General features: G+C 42.6%; 2 gene segments (V, D, J or C); both read left to right on the forward strand.

Moving 5' to 3' along the window:
* LOC144755687 (immunoglobulin alpha-2 heavy chain-like) overlaps positions 1–25360 on the forward strand; it is a 1801746-nt gene that overhangs the window by 1402940 nt on the left and 373446 nt on the right.
* LOC144756503 (Ig gamma chain C region-like) overlaps positions 12381–25360 on the forward strand; it is an 88094-nt gene continuing 75114 nt past the window's right edge. Inside the window, 2 exon segments of the C gene segment in view lie at positions 12381–12465; positions 18235–18393. Coding sequence covers positions 12381–12465; positions 18235–18393 — 244 coding nt within the window.

Here is a 25360-nt window from a genome sequence, read left to right on the forward strand (position 1 = left end):
GACTACAAAATATCGTTTACAAAAATATCGTTGTAAAAAATATCGACTTTACTAAAAACAATGTTTAATTACATTAATATAAAAAATTAATTACTAAAATATAATTAACAATACTTAAAATAACTTTTAATAATTAAATATTTAATGAAAGTAAAAAAAATATATATTTTTAATCATATTTCTTAAAACATATATATATAGTAACAACATTTAATTAAATAATAGGCAATATTGTATATGTACCCCAAAAACCCAAAACTGACCCTGAACCCTAAAAATACCCCTTTACCCAAAAACTAAAAACTGACCCTGAACCCTAAAAATAACCCTTTACCCAAAAACTGAAAACTGACCATGAACCCTAAAAATACCCCTTTACCCAAAAACTGAAAACTGACCCTGAACCCTAAAAATACCCCTTTACCCAAAAACTGAAAACTGACCCTGAACCCTAAAAATACCCCTTTACCCAAAAACTGAAAACTGACCCTGAACCCTAAAAATACCCCTTGACCCAAAAACTGAAAACTGACCCTGAACCCTAAAAATACCCCTTTACCCAAAAACTGAAAACTGACCCTGAACCCTAAAAATACCCCTTTACCCAAAAACTAAAAACTGACCCTGAACCCTAAAAATACCCCTTTCATTTAACATAATTAGCAATTAATCAATTAAATAAAATTAATTACCAATTACATTTTAATTAATTAACAAACATTGTTTAATTAACAATTAATTAAATATTACTACCAATTATTAAATTAACATATTTAATTAATTATAATTAAATTACTTCCCACCCTATTCCCCTATAAACCCACAACCCGCTAGAGAAAATACATTATTTTAATTGACATAATTAGCAATTAATCAATTAAATAAAATTAATTACCAATTAAATTTTAAATAATTAACATATATTATTTAATTACCAATTAATTAATTATTGCTACCAATTAATAAATTTACATATTTAATTAATTATAATTAAATTACTTCCCACCCTATTCCCCTATAAACCCACAACCCGCTAGAGAAAATAAATTATTTTAATTGACATAATTAGCAATTAATCAATTAAATAAAATTAATTACCAATTAAATTTTAAATAATTAACATATATTATTTAATTACCAATTAATTAATTATTACTACCAATTAATAAATTTACATATTTAATTAATTATAATTAAATTACTTCCCACCCTATTCCCCTATAAACCCACAACCCGCTACAGAATTAAATTACACAATAATTAAAAAAATAATTAATTAAAAAAAATAATAAAATAAATTGACACTTTTCACACATATTATAACATAAACACACTATAAATAATTAAATATTATTTAAAAAACTATATTTTTTACTATCTAGATTATATACTTGGATATTTTCACTGTCTATATTATTTACAGTCGATATTACTTCACTTACCTTAAAAACGATATTTTGGCTGTCGATATTCTGTCTAGTCGATATTTTCTCCAAACGATATTTAAAACTCGATATTCTGTCCAGACGATATTTTGGAGTCGATATTATGTCTGTGCACCGTTGTGGTCATAGATCCATGGTCTACCAGTTCCAAAACCCTCAAGGTGGGCCACCACACCTTAGGCAAAGTCTCATCCTTTCCATATTTAGGGGTGTTATTTGATATCAAGAATAACTGGCAGACCTTGGTGGAGATCAAAGAGCAGAGATTATTAATACTACTGGGGCTGTGGCCTGTTTTGCTCAAAGGTTAAGCACTTGGTCTCCGCAAGTACTGTTGAAAATGTATAATGCTAAGTGTCTGTCCCGGCCAGGCTTGGTGCAGCAGTGAAATTTGGGGTTATGTGAAGACTGATATCTTACAAATGGCAGAACACAAATACTTAGGATGACTGGTTCAGGTTCCACATTCTACCCCTGCCTGGTCAGTACTCGCTCAACTAAGAATTAGTTTTCTTGCCAATATACTGACCCTAAGTACTTTGCTCTTCTGGGTAAACGTCTGAACAAGGGAGGATATTAAGTTTAATAGATTAATCCTCTCTGATTGCCTGTATCTAGGTGGTGCACATAGAATGTCTTGGTCAGATGATATTAAGATTGCGTTTAGGGCACTAGGGAGAGCAGATGCCTATTCAACACCTTATTCCCTACTGCCCTTGGACCTACAACACATTAAAAAAAGTTGCACCTTGAACAGGCATCATCAGCTAGAGAAGGGGATGATCTGATGAAACCCCAAGTGAGGGCAACATGCACTCTTAAAGTATGGTCAGGGAATGGAGCATTATTTAGTTCATGTTCCTAACAGGGGAGAACGGTTTCTTCTGGCCACGTTCTGATTTAATCTGTTACACCACTTACTGGCCTCACCCTGTGGATGGGCCCTGCAGCTGCGACAATAAGTCTTCGCAGGGCACCTTAAATTTTGTTATTTTCTGTGGGTATTATAGCTGGCCTAGAAAGATTTTCTTACCACTACTGCTGAGGACACTGCATTTTGCGCAAGTACGCCCTGCTCCTAAGTATTTACAATTGCTCCACAATGTTCATGCTTTATTTATTGTTGTGTGTCTTCTAGGCACTCCCGACCCGGCTGAATATTATTTACATGTATCTGGCTTTCTATCTTTGATCTTGCTTTTTTTTCCTATTTTAGGGAGTTTTTAATGTATATGTGTTTGGTTCACATGAATTTGTATCTTTGTATTTTGCTCTTTTATGGTTGCTGGATACAACCGAATAAAGATTTAATGATGATGACCGGCACTAAAAGATGATCGCACTGCCCTTCATCCTCTGCTCCAGAGCTTTCAAACTTCTGTGTTATAAACAGCCACCCACAACATGAACTTCCACAGACACAGGTGACCCAGTTCATTGTTTGTAATATCAATAGTGCCATGCTGTGAGTAAAAAAAAACATTACCTTGGAGAAATCAAATATTCTTAGGAAATTAAATGTAAGTTAAGCATGTTTAAGTCATTGTTCTGAAATTGATTAATGTGTTTGCCTTCAAAGTTAAGTACATGAATATAGAGACTGATATGGACTCATTTTAACAACTGCTGAGTGATTTGCGAAGAACATCTGTTGGGTTCAACGGTCCTCTTCTCAATAGGCACTATAGAAACCAATTCATTTCGACGGAGACCACGGAGAGTGTTTTTTTACTTGTCCTGCATGCCTTCCCTCTTTAACTTTTGAATTTATAATTTTCACGAAAGCTTAAGTGTAGCAGTAAGTTTGTTGTTATTTTAGTAATATCAGGCACACAACCATGTTAAGTCTATTAGCCATCCACAATAGTTCTCTTTGATACACCGTCTCGCTCTCGGGACTTTTATCAAACTGCCCATTACCGAAATTGTATTTAGTCAGATTTAGGGGGACGTAGAGCCATGGATGGCAGAAGTGTCATTTGAATAATGCAGAACAAAAAAGTAGTCCTCTGTGGCTGCCAACGATTACGTGCGGGCGCCGTTGGACTGCTTATCCCGTTCTAAAGAGCAATTGAAATGCATTGGCTGGCCTGGCATGAATATTTTAGAAGATCCTGGAGTAAACTGGTATTCCCTCTTTTATTATAACCCTTTAGACTGCCTTGTGATGCTTGGCTATGGCACAAGTTCTTTCTTCAGCTTCCAAACTTGGAGGGGAGTTCCCACCAATGCAGCCACTAATCAGGCAGTGGGTTCTCCAGATGTCTGAAATGTCTTCACTTGTCCTAAAACCAACATGAAGAAGAACTATTTCTTGGTCAGGAATGGAATAAAATCTCGATGATATCATAGACATAGCATAGATCATAGACATTTGTTTCAACACTGGGGCTGCCTGGACTCAAAATGGCGCCCGAGAGACTTTGCGGCCGAGACTGACCGGTGGAGGTGATACAGCCCACTCCGCGAGGACACCGCAACGGAGCTCGGGAGGTAGGCTGTGAGGCCCCCTTGAGCCGCCTGATGTCTCCCGTTCGACCCCCCCCCTATACTGCCCTAGACCGGTCAGAGGCATGGCAGGAGGTCATCACCTGACCTAAGATGGCCGCCGGAACGCCCTTTATGCACCCAGCTTGATGCAATCTCCCTCCCCACTGATATCTTTGGAGTGAGGCCTCCCAGCGCCCGCCCGATGGACTGAGTTCCTGAGGCCCAATCCATCACCCGCGCATTGAGTACCCACGGGGAAGTGGGGTGTGGACTTCCTTGCACGGAAGTGACTACTGAGGGGGAGGCCACACACGATTTTCTGAGCTGGGGAACCGCACAGACAACAGACAGTGCACTACACTGGACCATCAGGTGACACCAGCTCCACGCAGCATAATGGGGAAACCAAGGTTCTCACAGAACGCAACGGGACCAGAAACCACACCGGAAAACCTACCAAATACCCGCGCCTCCTCAAGACACCAGCATCCCCCTCTGACCCATAGTGGTCCTCTACCACATTGTGCTACTACTAATGGTCATCGACCAATCCTCAAGATATCCCCTATCCGGCTCACCCATCAAGACATTGAATCGGCGAACTTGCCGCTGACCGTTGAGACCTAGAAGTTTGGCCGATGCCCGGTGGAGCTACCTTGATAGCTATAGGGGAGATGGGCTGTGGACTTCCCCCTTGGCCGTCACCTACCCAACCGGACTTTGGACGGACTTTCCTTTGTCTCGCCGCTGTATCTCCTTCCTCCCTGCTCTACTCCTCTTCACTTTCCTGCTACTGACCTCTGCCCTCTCCTGTCCTGGCCCTTAGTCCCCACCCTGCTTATCTGTGAATTTTCCCTCGTCATTTGAGACCTAACTATTTTGTCTGATGCACGATGGAGCTACCTGTTTTAGCTATAGGGTAGACAGGTCAGGGATTCCCTCCTTGGATGTCACCTACCCAGTCGGTTTTTAGCCAGACTTCTTTTCATCTCTCCTGTCGTCTCTTCCCGCATCCTCCCTCTATTATGTCTCTCCTTCTCCCCTCTCTCAATGTATTGAGACTGAACTATTTTGCCTGATGCCCGATGGAGCTACCTGGTTTAGCTATAGGGGAGATGGGCCGTGGACTCCCTCCTTGGTCGTCACCTACCCAGTCGGCCTTTAGACAGACTTAATTTCGTCTCTCCTTGTTGTATCTTCCCCTATCCTCCCTTTTTCACCTTCCCTGCCCCCTTCCCTCTATGCTCCATTTATTTTGCCCTCCATGTTCTTTAAATGTTTTCCCATTGAGACCTAGCTGTTTGACCAATGCCCGGTGGAGCTACCTGATAGCTATAGAGGAGATGGGTTTTTGGACTTTCCCCTCGATCGTCACCTACCCAGCCGGACTTTGGGTAGACTTTTCTCTGTCTTTCTGCCGTATCTCTCTCCTACCCCTTTACCCTTACCCCCTTCCCCTCTACACTTCACTTATCTCGTCTTCTATGCTCTTGTTATTGTTTGTCTAGTAACTGATGTAAATTGGTACTGATGTAATCTTGTAATTTTGTGGAACCTCATGTAAAGTGCTCTGATACCTCCGGGTCTAGCCAGCGCTATATAAAACTGTTAAAATAAAATAAAATAAAATAAACTGCTGTGTTTGAGCCCAGAGGGACTCATCTCAGTTGAAGCCCTGCTTACACCATAGCCTTCTGCCCCACTATTTGCACATACAATCCATGAACCTATCTCATCTCTGATTGTATTCTTGTACACATCGCTGTTTCAACCTCACTAAGTGCTTCATACCTTTCTGTTAATATTTATTTATGAAGTTTTATATAGCACGAATATGACCCTTGCGACTATCAGATTACTTTACAATGTTCGAGGCATCGTGTAGTAATCTCTTTCTCAGTTTGAATGCTAAATGTTAAATGCCTGCACTTTTGCCATTTCTTCTGTAGTCCACCCATTGTTACCATTGGTCCTATGCATTGCCTATACAGTCCTCTTGAAGGTGTCAGGAATGAAAATATTTGCCTTTATAATTCGTGCATGATTTCCTCCAGGTAAAATCTGGTTGCAACATGTGAGCAAAAAGATTTGTCTTGCACTGGTGGCTATTTAGGATTTGATCAGGCCAATGCAAACAAGGATTGGTAAAGCTATAAAGAGCGATTTCGAAGGCGGGACCTATTGGGTTTGACAATGCTTGTTTGATTGATAGGTCCCGCTGAGCAAATTGCGGCCTCCTGACTACTGCAACAACATGGTTCCCTGGCGCCTGCGGTGGGGCAATGGATGTCAGACCACCCTAATCGTAATAGGGCGGTCAGGAGACCGCCACCACCCACGCCCCATGAACCTGGCAGTCTATAGACCGCCAGACTCATAATCGGACCCTTATTGTCTGTAGTGTTTTCTGTTATGTTGGTAAAATGGAGGCTCACCTTTGAGGTTCAGTCCTGTTTCTCTTGTGTTACATTGTGTTATATGTATTCATTGGTGTGAAATTGTTGTCTTTCTATTTCGTGGTGTTTCATACTGAAACACTACGATCCACAGGTCCTTTTGGTCTTTGTTGTTAGCTTGAGAGTATGGTGTTGATATGTCAAGTGCATTTTATTTTTCTGGTGACATTGAGGTACCCAGGTAGTGCTTCTAATCTTCACTAGGATGGAGCAGTTAAGTAGAGAGCTGAAGGACAAGTCCAAACATTAGCTCTTGGGGCCCTCTGAAGGGGATAATTTAGAATTAACTGTTGGAGATTGTGTTTGAACACTGGTAGAGCTAGTCCTGCTGGTGCACAAGGTGTACATCACTGTCCATACACCTTCTTTACATTCAGCTATTGTTTCACTACGGGCTGAAAATGATTTTTGAGATCACAGTGTTGCCCAGGGTAGCTAGGCGGACAGTGAGTGTTCAAGCGAGTCACTGTTTCCCAAGTGTAGATGGCACACTGGCTGGTGAGGCATGTGTGACCTCAGTGCATATTCTATGGTAATAGTAATAATAATCATGTTTTATTCAGCATAAAAATAAATATGACCTCAAAAGAGACAGTTTAAAAAGATACATACAACATATTGATGTGTTATCTACACCAAAACCCAATGTACAGATTTAGCGAACCAAAAGTCCAGTCTATCTTTTTATCATGTCTAATTTCTTAAGTTCGCTAAACTACCAGCAATCCATTAATTTTTTTATTCAAATCATTTTTATTCAAAAAAGATACAAATATAAAGAAAATACATACAAAGGATAACAGAAATAAAGTTGAAACGAAAGAAACGGAAATAAAATGACAATGAAATGGGTCCGACTAAAATAAAACAAACAAGATTACATCCAGTGTCTACATGAGAGCCACACGAAAAGAAAACAGCAGTGGACGAATATTTCAAGTGCAAGTGACCATATAAAGAAGCAGTGTGGTTACATACAATACAGTGAAATCACAATGAAGTTGCATATATCACCATAATAGGATGGATTCACGGAGGGTCAAATGAGAATGAAGAGGCATCAAGGGACTTCCAGAGTTTCTTATTGGTCTTACACCAAGGGGCGGTATGGAGGGCCAGATTGTCTGCTCCCCTCAAGAAGGACAGCCACTCTTGCCACATTCTAAAGGAAACATTATTAGCATTCTTCCATTTGCATAATATGACTTTACAAGCTAAAGTGAGTAGGAGGTCCATCAGTTGTCGGTCATTATCATTAACCAGTGTTGGATCAAGGACACCTAATAAAATATATGAAAATTCTCTAGGGGGGGTTGATGTTGAAAATATGCTCTATACAGTTATACATTTTATCCCAATAAATCTGTAAGGAAGGACAGGTGAAGAGCATATGTGCTAGGTTTCAAACAGCGGAGTTGCAGTTCCAGCACGTTGGATTGTCTTTTAAGTGCAATTTAAAAAGTTTCTCAGGAGTCCAGTATGATCTATTGAGAGTCATATACTTATTCTGAGACAGTATAGGGGATATCTTATTTGAGAATGCCGTGCTATAAATGTTATCCCATTCAAACAAAATATTGGTGGAGTTGGGTTTTGATTCCCATTTGGCTTCATTACGTTTCTGAGATTTCCCGGGATTAGGTAAAGGAAGTTTGAATATTCTGGAAACAGTATGGCCGGCTTTTAAGATTCGTGATATTTGGGAGATGAGTGCTGGGTCACAGGGTGTGATGGTGCGTGCTGAAAGGAGAGCTTTCAACTTGAGAAAGTCGTAAAAATCCATGGGGGTTAAATTGTGTTGGCTCTGAAGGGTTGAGAAGGGTAACGGGCAAGGGCCTTCATAAAGGTCTTTTACCAAGTTTATACCCTTTCGAGACCAGAGCTCCCAGTTGAGCAGGTTACCTTCAATCCTAAGAGAGGGATTTCGCCATAAAGAGGCTATATTAGATTTATTCACTCTTGGTTTATGTAGGAGGTCTAATCTCAAGAGGGCTCGTCTGGTGTTCAGGAGAACATATCGAGAGTGAGGGAGATGGGACAGGTCCATGGTGAGGAGGGCAGATAAGAGCATTTTGTCGATGAGTGACTTCTCTATTTCTAGCCAAACTGGTGTATAGTCCGGGTCTACGGGCAACCAGTTGGCTCCCTGCTTGCTTAGGAATGCTGTTTGATAATTCCTGAAGTTAGGAAGACCCAGACCGCCTTTCTCTTTAGATAGCTGTAGCTTAGTCAGTGATATTCTGGGTTTCTTCCCCTGTGAGAGGAATGTATTGAAGAGCTTGTCAATCTTGTTTAAAAAATCAGTGGAGAAAGACATCGGTAGCATACTAGCTAGATAATTCACCAAAGGAGTCACCATCATTTACAGCGTTTCAGCTCTGCCCCACCATGAAAGATATTTAGGGGACCACCCATCTAATAGTGCGGAGATCTCTTCGGTAATCAGGTTCTCATTGGTATGAAGGTTAGAAATCAAATCTTTGTCTAAGTCAAGGCCCAGATACTTAAAACATTTTGGTTGCCATGTGAGGTCGGAGTCCCCCATAATCTCTTTGTTACCCCAATTATTCAGAAGTTTTACTTCAGTTTTATCCTTGTTTAACTTATAACCGAACACACTGGAGAAGTTTTCAATTGAGGACATGAGAGCAGGAATGGCCTTATCAGCTTCTTCGGAGACCACTAAAACGTCATCAGCGTAAGCTGTGATCTTGACCGTATAGTCATTAAAGTGGATTCCTGAGATGTGATCATTTTTTCTAATGTAGTATAAGAATGGTTCAATTGCGAGTAAAAATAGCGAGGGCGAAATGGGGCAACCCTGTCTGGTTCCTTGCTGTAAATGAAAAGATGTCGAGATCGAGCAGATCTTTAAAAATTTGAAACACAAAAAAGTGTATGAGCATCAGGAAAAAGCTGTAAAAACAATAAGGCAACACTAGCCTGCCTAAATCACAGATCTTTTAAAAGCCCTTTGAGGAACAGTCGTCTGGGGTATGAGTAATATTTACAGATGAAGACAAAATGAAGGGTGTCCTGTGGAGACCTATTGTCGCAGCCACAGGGCCCTCTGTCTTCTATGAGTAAGGCAAAACCTGTAGGTGAAGCCAGTAAATGATTAAATAGGTTCAGGCTAAAACATATAATTAAAACATCACCTCCTGTTTCGCTTTTGTATATTTTGTAATTACGGTATAAAGGTTGAGGCACTGATCAGTTGTGGATTTACCAGCCCAGAACTCCTATTGTACCTCCGATATTATTTTGTTGGAATCCGCCCATACAGACAGCCTGTTCAGTAAACCCTGCCTCAACACTTTCACTGTAACATCAATGAGGGTTATCGGGTGGTAGCAATGTGGGCTGACCCTATCACCCTTCTTAAAGATCATTCTATGGAAAACCTAGGTGCCGGTTCAGTGATGTGGTGCAGAGCATTTGGATGCAAGTCTTTTTTCACATGCAAGAATCTGTCCCCTGCTTAAAGGTGGAGCATGGCCTGTGAGTATACTATAAGGAAGGACAGATGTATTTCCTAATGAAAACCATTTACCTCTGTGATATACTGAGCAAGCCCAGAAGTACTAGAGCACATCACATGGATTTTGTGTAAAAGTTGACAAGCAGTCTAAAGATCCACTTGTAAACCATACCTGCTGGACACTGTCCTGCTAACATCAGTGGTCAGAAGCTTGTGTTTCACGGTGCAGGAATAGGTTTTCTTCTCCCAGTCAGAGGCTGGCACCCTGAGTTGGCTCACCATGCGGTAGTTGGAGGGAGACTGCTACATCGTGGCAGGAAACATCTTGACTCCAGTGGTCATAGCACCTCCTGAACTCCAAGCCACTTCAACTGGCTGAGGTAAGAACCCTGTCATCAAGCAACCAATAGCCACTGTGACTTCTGTCGGATCACTGCAGCACAGCACCAGCGGGAAGACCGAAGGCTTCGATGGTGGATCTGGAAATATGACATGAGATGTTCAGCGATGAAGCTGGCAGTGTATTAGTATAAGGGCCTGAAATATGAACTTTCAAGACAAGCCAACACAAAAGCTCCTGCCTCCCAGCTGACCCGCCCTCCCTGATCCCTACTTAGTGGTGGTCAACACGCGGCCGTGCTGCTGATGCACCAAAGGTGCAGCAAAAGCAAGCCCATCTGCACCTGACCACGACCAGTGCCAGGAACCCTGGTCCTCTGACCCGCCTCCGCTACAACTCCAGCACCCTCCACAATCTCAACCCCAGACACAACAACAGCTGCAAGCTCTCAACGCCGACTTACACCCATGGCCCTCTCTCCCGTCTACACTGCCGCCACACCTTCACCCACCTCCGTACCCCAGCAGCATCTCCCAGCTTACCAGACTTTACCACTCACAAACCACTCAACTGCATCCTCATCAACATATGTTCCCTACACAATCATGCAATAGAAGTCTGGGACCTCTTCAACACCTACTCGCCTGAAGTCACCTTCCTCACGAAAACCTGGACCAATTACCAACTCTGCACGTCACATCGCCACCACCATTCTCGATGGATACAAGATCTTGCATAAGGACCGGCCCATCCGTTCAGGAGGAGGCATCATCATAAATCACAATAGCACCCTCCGCATGCTCACCCTTCTGGATGACACAACAAACCTCATGGAGCACCTCCACTTCCAGATCCAGACAAACCCCAAAATAACCCTTCGTGGGACCCTCATCTACAGGCTGTCTGGCCTCTGCGCTCCCTTTACCGGCGCTAACTAAACTTCAACCTGGATAACTATGACAATACAAACAACGCCTCCCTCCTAAAGAGCCTCACCAACTTAGGACTGAATAAACTAGTCACTGCCCCCATGCACACAGCGGGGCACACACTTGACCCCATCTTCATTGGAGGAAACAGTGTCTCCTAGAGCCACACCACGGAACTCCTCTGGACAGATCACCACTGCATCCACTTCCCCTTCCAGAACTCACCATACACATGCACGCTCACAGCCTCCCCCGCAGAAGCTGGAACAAAGTCACCGAAGAGCAGCTCATCTCTGCCCTTATCAGCACCCTACTACCGACCACATCAGATGCAAACATTGGAGCACAGAACCTCCACCACTGGATCGCAAACTGCACTGACACACTCGCCCTCCTCAAGAAAGCCACTGGAAGACAAATCAAGAAAGCAAGCTGGTTCACCCCGGCACTCCAAGAATCCAGACGTTCCTGCAGATGACTTGAAAAGACATGGAGGAACAACAAAACCCAGAAACATGCACGCCTACAAAGCAGTCACCACCGCACACCAACAACTCATCATATCTACAAGGAAGAATTCTGTTCAAGACAGAATCCTCACCAACGCACACAACACCAAAGAGCTCTTCTCCATTATCAAGGAATTCACCAAATTCTGCAGAGAAACAATGCTCCCCTCTCCCAAGATCTCTGCATCAGACTCAGCACCTTCTTCCACCACAAAATTAAGATGATCTATGACAACATCATCAACCAGGACCACCTCACCGCTCCAGCACCCCCGTCATGACACGTCATCCAACAGACACTGCTCAAATGGATCCCGCTCACAACACCTCAAAGAACATGAAAAGCATACACCACGGAGCCCCATCAGACCCCTGCCCACACCACATCTTTCACATAGCCGCCTCTGCCATCGCACTCGAACTACGTTGGACTGTCAACTGCTCCTTCGAGACCGCCACCTTCCCCAACAGCTGGACACACGCTGAAGTCTACCCTCTCCTGAAGAAACCATCTGCTGACCTGACGGACCTCAAGAACTTCAGACCCATCTCCTTGCTTCCCTTCACAGCCAAGGTAATCGAAAAGGCCGTCAACACCAAGCTAGCAAATTTCACCGAAGCTAACAACATCCTGGACATCTCCCAATCCAGATTCTGAAGCTACCATAGCACCGAGACCGCCTTACTCACTGCCATTGACAAAATCTTCTCCCTCCTCAACCATGAAAAAATGGCAGCCCTCATCCTTCTGGATGTCTCAGCTGTATTCGACACCGTCTCCCATCGCACCCTAGCCACCAGACTCCATGACCCCGGTATCCGCAGCAAGGCCCTAGACTGGATATGTTCCTTCCTCACTGGCAGAACTCAACGGGACAGACTCCCTCCCTACCTCTCGGAACCGTCAGCGACCAACTGTGGAGTGCCCCAGGGCTCCTCCCTCAGCCCCACCCTCTTCAATATCTAGATGGCTTCCCTTGCAACCATTGTCAGGAACCACAGGCTCAACATCATCTCTTACACTGACGACACCCAGCTGATCCTCTCCCTCACCAACGAACCCAACATCACCAAACACAAATTCCAAGAAGGGATGAAAGCCGTCGCCTCCTGGTGGCCGGCAGAGTTGGGCAACCTTCCAAAGCCAGTGCAGAAGGCAAAAAACATGGGAGTCTTATTTGACAAGAAACTGTGTTTTTCTGCTCAAATTGATGCAGTAATGTTGTGAGGTTTTTTCATGCTGCGTGTACTCCAAAAAGCCTTCCATACATTCCCTTCAACCTGCACAAAAAGGTGATGATGGCCCTCATCACATCCAAAATGGACTATAGTAACTCCCTTTATCTAGGGGCTTCCAAATATCTGCTAAAAGAAAGTGCAGTCTCTTCAGAATGCTGTAGCACAGACACTTCTGAAAATTCCTAAATTCAAACCTGTTTCCCATTTACTGCATGATCTGCACTGGCTGCCTGTGGAGAAAAGGGTGCCTTTCAAGGCACTGTGCCTTATGCACAAGGCGCTTTATAAGACAGGTCCATCATATTTTCGAGAACGGTTCTCCTGGTACGTGCCCAGCAGGAGCCTTAGATCTAGCTCTGTATTTATGGTTACGGTCCCAAGAAACAAACGAGCCAACTGGGGTGGCAGAATGCTAGCCTATCAGGGGGGAAAACTATGGAACTGTCTCCCCCTGGCTCTCCGCGTACAGCCGGTGCTGCAGGTGTGTTGGATGCAGCTGAAGACCTGGCTGTTTTCACATTAAATCAATGAGGTCACCTGGTTTTCTTTCTCCCCCCAACCTATGACTCCCTCTTTTCCGGCCTGAATCTGTTCAGCGCTAAGACACCCTCGAATAATACGCGCTTTATCAAATCATTTCATTCATTCCTTCATTCATGAAGAACAGCTGCATCAATATCGACCCAGAAAGGACATAAGTCCTCATCCTTGGCAACACCCCCTTTGTATGGAATGACTCCTGGTGGCCCTCCGTCCTTGGAAATGCCCCTAACCCAACGAACCATGTACAAAACCTCTGCATCGTACTAGACTAATTGCTCACAGAGTACAGCCAGATCAACGCCATCTGCGGATCACTGACATTATATCGACCACAAAAATATCGAGATACAAAAATATCGAGGATAAAATATCGAGGGACAAAATATCGACTGCCTATCTTCAAACAGGTAAGTACTAAAATATCGACTCCAAAATATCGAGTTACAAAAATATAGACTGTCAAAATATCGATTTTTTTAAATGTCTTTAAATTAAGTTAAAACTAATATAATAATAAATATATTTAATATAAACTTAGTAAAAATTATTAAATACATGTAATATTAATACATAATTATATAAATGAATAAAAATATATCACAAAAATAATACATATATATATATATAAACATATTATTAAATAAACATATATAATATTTTTACCGCAGCATATCAAAATGGTTAAAATGTATTGTTACAACTCTACTGAGTTCAACAGTAGCAAAAGCGTTGGATAGTGTAGGGGTAAAATTTACTATTCCCACTCCAGTGGGTGCAACAGTAGGGAAAGCGCTGGATAGCGTAGGGGTTAAAATTACTATTCCCACTCCAGTGGGTGCAACAGTAGGGAAAGCGTTGGATAGCGTAGGGGTAAAAATTACTATTCCAACTCCAATGAGTGCAACAGTAGGGAAAGCGTTGGATAGCGTAGGGGTAAGAATTACTATTCCCACTCCAGTGTGAGCAACAGTAGGGAAAGCGTTGGATAGCGTAGGGGTAAAAATTACTATTCCCACTCCAGTGGGTGCAACAGTAGGGAAAGCGTTGGATAGCATAGGGGTTAAAATTACTAACCCACACCAGTGGGTGCAACAGTAGGGAAAGCGCTGGATAGCATAGGGGTTAAAATTACTATTCCCACTCCAGTGTGTGCAACAGTAGGGAAAGCGCTGGATAGCGTAGAGGTTTTTATTACTATTCCCACTCCAGTGGGTGCAACAGTAGGGAAAGCGTTGGATAGCGTAGGTGTTAAAATTACTATTCCCACTCCAGTGGGTGCAACAGTAGGGAAAGCGCTGGATAGCGTAGGGGTTAAAATTACTATTCCCACTCCAGTGGGTGCAACAGTAGGGAAAGCGCTGGGTAGCGTAGGGGTTAAAATTACTAGTCCCACTCCAGTGGGTGCAACAGTAGGGAAAGCGCTGGATAGTTTAGGGGTAAAGATTACTATTCCCACTCCAGTGGGTGCAACAGTAGGGAAAGCGCTGGATAGCGTAGGGGTTAAAATTACTATTCCCACTCCAGTGGATGCAACAGTAGGGAAAACGCTGGATAGCGTACGGTTTAAAATTACTATCCCCACTCCAGTGGGTGCAACAGTAGAGAAAGCGCTGGATAGCGTAGGGGTAAAAATTACTATTCCCACTCCAGTGGGTGCAACAGTAGGGAAAGCACTGGATAGCGTAGGGGTTAAAATTACTATCCCCACTCCAGTTGGAGCAACAGTAGAGAAAGCGTTGGATAGCGTAGGTGTAAAAATTACTATTCCCACTCCAGTGGGTGCAACAGTAGGGATAACGCTGGATAGCGTAGGGGTAAAGATTACTATTCCCACTCCAGTGGGTGCAACAGTAGGGAAAGTGCTGGATAGCGTAGGGGTTAAAATTACTAATCCCACTCCAGTGGGTGCAACTGTAGGGAAAGCGCTGGATAGCGTAGGGGTTAAAATTACTATTCCCACTCCAGTGGGTGCAACAGTAGGGAAAGCGTTGGATAGCGTAGGGGTTAAAATTACTATTCCCACTCCAGTGGGTGCAACAGTAGGGAAAGCGCTGGATAGCGTAGGGGTTAAAATTACTATTCCCACTCCAGTGGGTGCAACAGTAGGATAAGCGCTGGATAGCGTAGGGGTTAAAATTACTATTCCCACTCCAGTGGGTGCAACAGTAGGGAAAGCGCTGGATAGCGTAGGGGTTAGAATTACTATTCCCACTCCAGTGGGTGCAACAGTAGGGAAAGCGCTGGATAGCGTAGGGGTAAACATTACTATTCTCACTCCAGTGGGTGCAACAGTAGGGAAAGCGCTGGATAGCGTAGGGGTTAAAATTACTATTCCAACTCCAGTGGGTGCAACAGTAGGGAAAGCGCTGGATAGCGTAGGGGTAAACATTACTATTCCCACTCCAGTGGGTGCAACTGTAGGGAAAGCGCTGGATAGCGTAGGGGTAAAGATTACTATCCCCACTCCAGTGGGTGCAACAGTAGGGAAAGCGAAGAATAGCGTAGGGGTTAAAATTACTATTCCCACTCCAGTGGTTGCAACAGTAGAAAAACGATGGATAGCATAGGGGTAAAAATTACTATTCCCACTCTAGTAAGTGCAACAGTAAAATAGGAAAAAAATCATAAATAAATATAATTAATAGAAATATTCTTACCAATTAAATTTAATTTCCAATACCAATATTTTTTATTTACCAATTACATTTTATTTAATGGACAAGTATTAATTAATTAACAATTTTAATTAATTAACATAATTAATTAATTATTAATAAATTACTTACCACCCTATCCCCCTATAAACTCACAACCCACTACAGAAATTAATTTACTAACTATTAATTATTAATAAATTAAATATTTATAATTAATTACCAATTATATAATAATTAATTACCAATTAATAATTAATTAAAAATTATTATTAATTTACATAATTAATTAATTAAAATTAAATTACTTCCCACCCTATTCCCCTAGAAATCCACAACCCGCTACAGAAAATAATTTAGTAGAAAATAATGATTTATCAATTATTCAATTATAATTATTTACCAATTCAATTTTAATTATTTACCAATTAATAATTATTTAACAATTATAATTATTTTACATATTTAATTAATTACATTTAAATTACTTCCCACCCTATTCCCCTATAAACCCACAACCCGCTACAGAAAATATTTTACAAAAAATTAATTATTTATCAATTAATCAATTATTATTAATTACCAATTATATTTTAATTAATTCATAATTAATAATTAATTAACAATTACTATTATATTACAGATTTAATTAATTGTATTTAAATTACTTCCCACCCTATTCCCCTATAAACCCACAACCCGCTACAGATTTATATTACACAATTATTACAAATTATTAAAAACGTACCTTATTTTCGATATTTTTGTTGTCTATATTCTATCTAGTCGATATTATGTCTAGTCTATATTTTTGATTCGATACTTTGGCTATTAATATCGATAGTAATCGATATTTTTGCAATCTATATTATGTCTGGTCGATATTTTGTCTAGTCTATATTTTTACCTTGATATTATGTCCAGTCGATATTTTTGCATCGATATTATGTCTGTTTACCGCCATATCCTCAACCTGCTTCAACACCCTCCCCATGCTTTGAAAGAATTTCCACTGGATCCCAACTGAATCCAGAAAAATCGTCATGCACGCACTCATCAGCAGCACACTGGACTACGGCAACGCTCTCTATGGCGGAATCAATCCAAAACTTCTCCGCAAACTCCAGACTGTACAGAACGCCGCAGCTAGACTGATCCTCAACATCCCCCGTCGCAGTCACCCAACAACTGCGTTATCTCCATTGGCTTCGAAAGAAGAATAACCTTCAAACTCCTCACCCACGCATATAAGGCCCTTCATAACACTGGACCCGCATACCTGAACAGTCGCCTCTCCTTCCACGCACCCAAAAGACACCTCCTATCAGTCCAGCTCTCTCTGGCTACCGTCCCTCATATCAACAAGACTGGAACAGGATGAAAGTCCTTCTCCTACCTCGCAGCCAAAGCTTGGAACACCCTACCCATCCACCTTCGGCTGTCTCCCACATTGCCCCTGTTCAGGGAGGACTTAAAGACCTGGATCTTCGGAGGACCCCAGCACTGTACGGAGCCGTCCCCTCACCCCCCAGCACCTTGAGACCCTAGCGGATAAGTAGTTGCGCTTCACCGACCCTCATTGATTGATTGATTATATTTAATATTCTTGGATTCTAATAGTTTTCATAATATTGAATATATAGATATTATAGCAAAACTTGTATTTTCTATATTTTATAATATTCGTTTTTATTTTTAAATTAATTTGAATGCTTTTAGTAATTTTTGTAAATATTTTTGGGCTTTTAAAAAAAAAAGTAAATATATGAATTGCCTAATTAATGAAAATATTTGCTGTTATGGAACTGTTTATCTTTTTGTAGTTTTATTGTATATATATTATATATGTGTGTGTGTATATATATATATATATATATATGTATATATATATATATATACATATATATATATATATATATTTATATATACACAAACGTATATACTTATATATGTATATATTCGTAGTAATATTTAAAATATTTAACAAATAATAAAATGTAAAGTAAATATTTTATTATGGTACAATATATACGCTGTATATTTATCTAAACACAAACACACACATATATGTGTATGTGTGCTTATAGAAGTATATATTTATATATAGTATTAAATAGTGGAATGCATTTAGTTTACATAATATTACAGATGGGCACGCCCCCAAGGAATCGTGGAAGAGGCGGCAGAGGAGGAAACAAGGCCAACAGAGGAGGAAGATCATACGAAGTGGCCAGTCCGGTGGGAATGCGTACAAGAGGCAAGGTCGCGAAGAAATATCGACGAAAACTGTGGTAAACCTATCTAAACGTACGTTAACGGCTGATCAAATGCAAGTATTATCACGTGGTCTCTCTTTTTGTCCCACAGCAAGATTCAATTTTACTAACTCACGTATTGACTTATTCAAGTTCACTCGCAAACTTAAATTAAAAAAATGGTTTGCAAGTAAAGTAAGGTTGAAAAAGGACAATACTGTTGATAAACCCAGCACGTTGACCCCTAATGATGCAGAAACATTACAAGCCTTCCAAGAATTAGCAGGTTGTGAAAATGTAAATACAGATCCTTTACTTAATATGGTGGAATCAGAAAGGGTTGACATGTGTAGTGCAAGTGGGTTTAAACCCAAATCGATTTTTGTACCTAACATTGCCAATATTTACATTGATAGTTTTGAACAAGGTGTGTTAGACGAAATGCGTAAAATTGACAAAAGGAGACCAAAACTTAACCTGAATTTGAGTAAGAACCAATTTCTGGCACTGAAAGATATGGAAAGCTGGACTGATGTAATTATCAGGAACAGCGATAAAGGAGGAAATGTTGTTCTATGGCCTATTGAGATGTATTTAGAAGAAGGGTACAGGCAACTAAATGATCATGAAAACTATGTTATGACTACGAAACAAGAGTATAACAATATGAAGCAAATGTTTTTTGATAAACTTTATGACTGGAAAGCTAAGGGTATCATTGAAGATGAGGAGTATAAATACCTGTTATGTAAATACCCCATGGTGCCAGCATTGTACCTATTACCAAAGCTGCATAAGGATATTGTAACACCACCAGGGAGACCGATCGTCTCCTCGGTTGGAAGCTTATTAGAAAAAACTTCTAGGTACATTGATCATTTTTTACAGCCGTTAGTCCAGTCATTACCATCGTATATAAAGGACACATCTGACTTTCTCAGAAAAATTAATAACTTTACATGGAAAACTGATTATTGGATGATCAGTTTTGATGTAATAAGTTTATATACGAGCATACCCCAAAATCTTGGTTTAGATGCTTGCAGACACTTTCTCAAGGAACGTTCCATCTCCCATTGGGATCATACTAACATGATATTGGATATGATGCAGATATGTCTTGAAAATAACTTTTTCATATTTGATAAAAAGATGTACAAACAGATACGGGGGACGGCGATGGGTACTTGCTTCGCCCTCAGCTTTGCTGGACTTTTTATGGGCTGGTGGGAGGAGCTAGTGGTGAGTAACATCTCCCACTTCAGTACCCACGCCGTCCTCTGGCTACGATATATAGATGACATTTTCTGTATATGGAATGGCACATGTGAACAAGCTCATGAATTTGAGACTATTATCAACAATAATGGTCTCAACTTAAAATTCACTAGTCAAATGAGCCAGACACAGCTGGAATTTTTGGATGTTAATCTTTTGGTTGAGGATGGGGTCTTAACGAGTTCCTTATTCCGCAAAAAAACTGCTGGGAATAGTCTCCTACAAGCTGATAGTTGTCACCCTAATACACTCATAAGGAGTATACCATTGGGTGAGTTGATCAGGGCAAAACGAAATTGTAGCACAAATCAACATTATGAACAGGAAAAACAACTCATGAAGGGCAAGGTTTCGGGAAAGGGGATATTCCAGTGAAATTATCAAACAGGCGGAAAGAAAGGTAGACCAGAGAGCTAGAGAAGACCTCTTGACCCCCAAAGAACGTCCCTGGGACGACAAAATTCGTTTCATAACAAACTATGACAGTCAGTCCTGGGAAGTGAGACGTAGTTTACAGAAATTCTGGGATATCCTGAAACTGGATTAAGATTTATGTGGAGTTATACATGATGCACCTTCACTTACTTATATGAAAGCAAAATCACTCAGGGACACCTTAAGTACCACATTAATTAAAGAATGTTCCAAAGCAAATGCTATACGAGGATTTTTTCCCTGTAAAAGGTGCAAAGCCTGTAAAACGAGTAGAAATTGCAAATCAATAAAGATTTCTCAACATCAGGAGGCACACAAAATTACTAAGCATCTAAGCTGTACTACTGACTATGCTGTCTACGCATTACATTGTCCTTGTGACAAATTTTACATTGGCTGCACCACAAAACAAGCAAAACTCAGAGTTTTAGAACATCTGAGAGCCATCAAAAACCTGAACCACCAATACCCTGTAGCAAGGCACTTTGCCGCAGAACACAATCAGAATCCCAACCTGTTAACATTCACGGTATTGGATTGTGTGGAAAACAAAGAAAGGGGTGGGAATAGATGGCTCGATCTACGAAAACTGGAATCTAAATATATAATTAAATATAACACTATCCAACCGACTGGGCACAATCTCGGGGAAGAACTAGCAGTCCACCTTTATGAGTAAGTGGTGCAATATTAAAAAATATGAGTTGACTGTCGTAGCATCTCTGCAGAAATTTTCAAGTTTTTTAAAGTAACATGATTTTAACGAGCACTTGTCAATTTATATTCAATCGTTTTTTGGGACACACAGGCTTAAAAATACATTGTTTCTTGTTTCAGGTTTTGGACTTCATGCCCACTTGGGCGGGATTGAAATCATGGCTCTCCACTTTTAACATTATTTCAGAGTTATAAGCCCACTGGGGCGTGATGTGTTTTGGACTGTTAAGTAAACGACATACAATTAAGTATTGTTTGACATTTATCCTTAAAATCGTTAAGATATGGAATACGATAGAAAATATATGCTTGCACATGCAGTAATATTTTATTTTGAGATATACTTGCCATGTGCTCTGTATTTAAAGATGTGGTTATATTGGGTAAAGCCATGAATCATGATATACTGAAACATTGTTGCCAAACGGTAGTGTGTCTTTAATGTCTACTAGCACGTGATGCATGACGTAATGCATTTTGTTTTGACTTTAAAAGAATGGCGAATTTATATGTACTCCACCCGTGACCAAGAGGTAGGCTTACCTCGAAACGCATAGGGGCTGTTTATTTTTTGCCAAATAAACCTTGAGCACTGAATAATTAAATTGGGCCTCGACTCTGGTATCTTTTTCACAAGAGGACTACACCAGGTACTTCGACACATATATATATATATATATATATATATATATATATATATATATATATATATATGTATATTACCTACTGGCGGTCGCCAGTAGGTATATATAGTTAGGATTTTTTCTCTATGGGATTTTTGAAAATTCTATGTCTAATAACTTTGGCGTTTGTGGACGGAATTGGCTGAAATTTTCAGGAAAATGGAACATTTTGTTTTTGAGCAGCCCCTGAAAATTTAGGGGGGGTTTGTCAAGGGGGGCCGAGAAAAAAGGGGGGTCCCAAAACGCATTTTTCCCATGTTAATTTCCATAGGGCGGTTGGCCTCACTTTTAGCCCGAACGGCTGAATGGATTTGCACGAAACTTGGCAAAATTGTAGGGACTGGTAGCCCAATGTGCCTTTGCTAGGTCTCAATATATGTGCTCCAGTGGATTTTGAGAAATTAACGTTCAAAAAAATATATATATCTGTGACAGCGTCCCGGGTAGCGCTCCGTTTCGCGTACTTTTTGCGTTACGGAGCTTTGCGAAGCGAAGCTGATTGGCTCTCCAGTGTCTGTAAACATTCCAAACAGTCCGTAGCGGCCGCCATCTTGTCTCTCGATAGGATCGAGAGACAAGAGGAGGCCAAAGCGAAGGGACAAATGACCATAAGGGGGCATAGTAGATCCTCCCTGACCCCCTAGGTTTGATGTGGAGGCTTTAAAAGGGCCCCGCGGGGCAAAAAAAATAAAAAAATAAAAAATCGAACGGCTGAATGGATTTGCATGAAACTTGGCAAAATTGTAGGGACCGGTAGCCCGATGTGCCTTTGCTGGGTCTCAATATATGTGCTCCAGTGGATTTTGAGAAATTAACGTTTAAAAAAAGATATATATCTGTGACAGCGTCCCGGGTAGCTCTCCGTTTCGCGTACTTTTCGCGTTACGGAGCTTTGCGAAGCGAAGCTGATTGGCTCTCCGGTGTCTGTAAACATTCCAAACAGTACGGAGCGGTCGCCATCTTGTCTCTCGGTAGGATCGAGAGACAAGAGGAGGCCAAAGCGAAGGGGCAAATGATCATAAGGGGGCATAGTAGATCCTCCCTGACCCCCTAGGTTTGATGTGGAGGCTTTAAAAGGGCTCCGCGGGGCAAAAAAAAAAAAAAAAAAAATCGTTTTTTTTTCGTGGGGTGCGCCCGGTTCGCGTAACGGGAAGCGGACTGGGGAGCGTACTACAAGGAAACAAGAATGATTGACTTTTAACTTATTGTATGTTTATAGACTTTTTTTTTTCTTTTTTTTCTGCTGAGTGACGTCTCGGCCTATCTCCACGGGATGCAGTCCCTACCATCTCGGCGTTTAAGCCGAGGGGGACCGGTAGTGTGGGAGAGATAACGTCTGTTAACGTTCGATTAGAAGGAAATCAGGAAGTGTTGATAAACATTGTCTGCGCCATCTTGCCTTTTTTCAAATGCCACACTTTTGTCGTGCACGGCAGCCATTTTAGATGCCTTGACCAGACCCACTCTCTGCACGCTGTCGATCCTTAGCATGGCTCCCCACCCTCGCAAGCATCTCCCCCAGGCACTGGTCACCCCCGCTCTCTGTCTTATGCATGGGCAATAAACCTCCCCCCATCTGCGCTGCTCTTCCCTGAGAATCACACCCTGTGCCCGCCCGACACCTCCCTTTCGCCCTATTCACTACCGCACCCTCTGAAACTCCTCTTCCTCTGTGTCCGATTGTCCAGGCCGGTCCCAGGCTATCACCTAGCCCTGCAGATGTAGTTTATGGCCCCAGCTGTAAAGAATCACCCCTCTTCAAAGGAGTTACAGTAGATCAAGGCCCCCACCCGATGAGATCCGTCACACCACACGCGTTCCTACTATCTGAAAACCATCCTGTATTGTGATTGGGGAGGGGACCGAGCCTGAAGCGGAAGATTCGAGGGATGCCTCTTTGTACATCAAAGTTTTTACAATTATGTGTCACATTAAAAATATATAGCACTCCAACAAAGTAGTAGGATTATAAAACTTTAATAACTTATAAATATATACAACGCAACAAAAACAGTAAAAACATTTAAACATTTTTAGGAAAAAAGAAGCAACAATGGTCAGTAGCTGTGTTTTGTGCGAATAGTCCCAAGGCAGCACAACGTGCTGAGTTCTGGACGGCACCCAGGTGATGTTGCCTGGGTGCCGCACTGGTTTTGGGTATCCTACAATGCAGCTCCGAAAAACGGCGTGGGGCGTCCCGGGGGGTGGCCTCGTCAGTAGCGGTCTGTTGTGCGAATAGTCCCAAGGCAGCAGAACGCGCTGAGATGTGGATGGCACCCAGGTGATGTCCAGTAAGTTGCCGCACTGGTTTTGGTATCCTACAATGCTGCTCCGAATAACGGCGTGGGGCGTCCCGGGGGGTGGCTCGTCAGTAGCGGTCTGTTGTGCGAATAGTCCCAAGGCAGCAGAACGCGCTGAGATGTGGATGGCACCCAGGTGATGTCAAGTAAGTTGCCGCACTGGTTTTGGTATCCTACAATGCTGCTCCGAATAACGGCGTGGGGCGCCCCGGGGGGGGGTTGTGAGGCGGCGTGAACGGGCCTCCCCAGGTGGAGGCTCGTCTGCTGTAGTGGGGCGCCCCTTTACCGTTTCAGTTGCCATTCCGCCCACTTTTGGTACACTGTGCCAAAATCCGCCATTCAGCTGAGTTGCGCCCACTCTTGCGGTGCAGCGATAGGCGGCTGCCACAGGACTCTCAAAATGGCGGCAGGCTCTTTCCTTTTTGGGCCTGGTCCACTGAAATGGCCCTGGGACACCTTGGAAATCGGACGCTTGTCTGCTAGGTCTTGGACTCCATTCTCGAAAGCGTCCCCTCAGCCTTGAAGATTCTACAAAAGTCTTGGGGGCCCCCGACTCCTGCAGGCTTCCGGTGGGGAGCGGCTGCCATGATTGCTCGCGGAATGACCACGACGGAGCCACAAGATGGTGGTGCTTTCATGCTGACGCCAGCTTCAGTCTGAAACATCCAGAAACAAGGTGGGGCTTTCATCGTTTGGGAAAAAAAAAAAGTTTTCATCCAATGAAAAGTGTTATTTTTAGGTCATATGATCAAGCCTTCCATCATTAGGAAACCAAAAGTAAAATGAACCAATGAAAAGTTTTATAAACAAGTCACATGACCTGTTATGCGGCATAGGGTATAAAAAGCGTAGAAAATCCGTTGGCACGTGAGGCGGCGTCAGTAGCGGACCGATGTGCGAATAGGCCGAAGGCAGCACAACGCGCCAAGATCCGGATGGCACCGAGGTGGTGTCCACCAAGTTGCCGCACTGGTGTGGCCATCCTACAATGGTGTGCCGAAAGTCGGCGTGGGGTGCCCCGTTGGCCTGTGAGGCGGCGTCAGTAGCGGACCGATGTGCGAATAGGCCGAAGGCAGCACAACGCGCCAAGATCCGGATGGCACCGAGGTGGGGTCCAGCAAGTTGCCGCACTGGTGTGGCCATCCTACAATGCTGCGCCGAAAGTCGGTGTGGGGCGCCCCGTTGGCCTGTGAGTTCCCGTCAGTAGCGGACCGATGTGCGAATAGGCCGAAGGCAGCACAACGCGCCAAGATCCGGATGGCACCGAGGTGGGGTCCAGCAAGTTGCCGCACCGGTGTGGCCATCCTACAATGCTGCGCCGAAAGTCGGCGTGGGGCGCCCCGTTGGCCTGTGAGGCGGCGTCAGTAGCGGACCGATGTGCGAATAGGCCAAAGGCAGCACAACGCGCCAAGATCCGGATGGCACCGAGGTGGGGTCCAGCAAGTTGCCGCACTGGTGTGGCCATCTTACAATGCTGCGCCGAAAGTCGGCGTGGGGTGCCCCGTTGGCCTGTGAGGCGGCATCAGTAGCGGACCGATGTGCGAATAGGCCGAAGGCAGCACAACGCGCCAAGATCCGGATGGCACCGAGGTGGTGTCCAGCAAGT

The sequence above is a fragment of the Lissotriton helveticus genome, chromosome 5_1, assembly GCF_964261635.1.
Source record: "Lissotriton helveticus chromosome 5_1, aLisHel1.1, whole genome shotgun sequence".
In the NCBI taxonomy this organism is placed as follows: domain Eukaryota; kingdom Metazoa; phylum Chordata; class Amphibia; order Caudata; family Salamandridae; genus Lissotriton; species Lissotriton helveticus.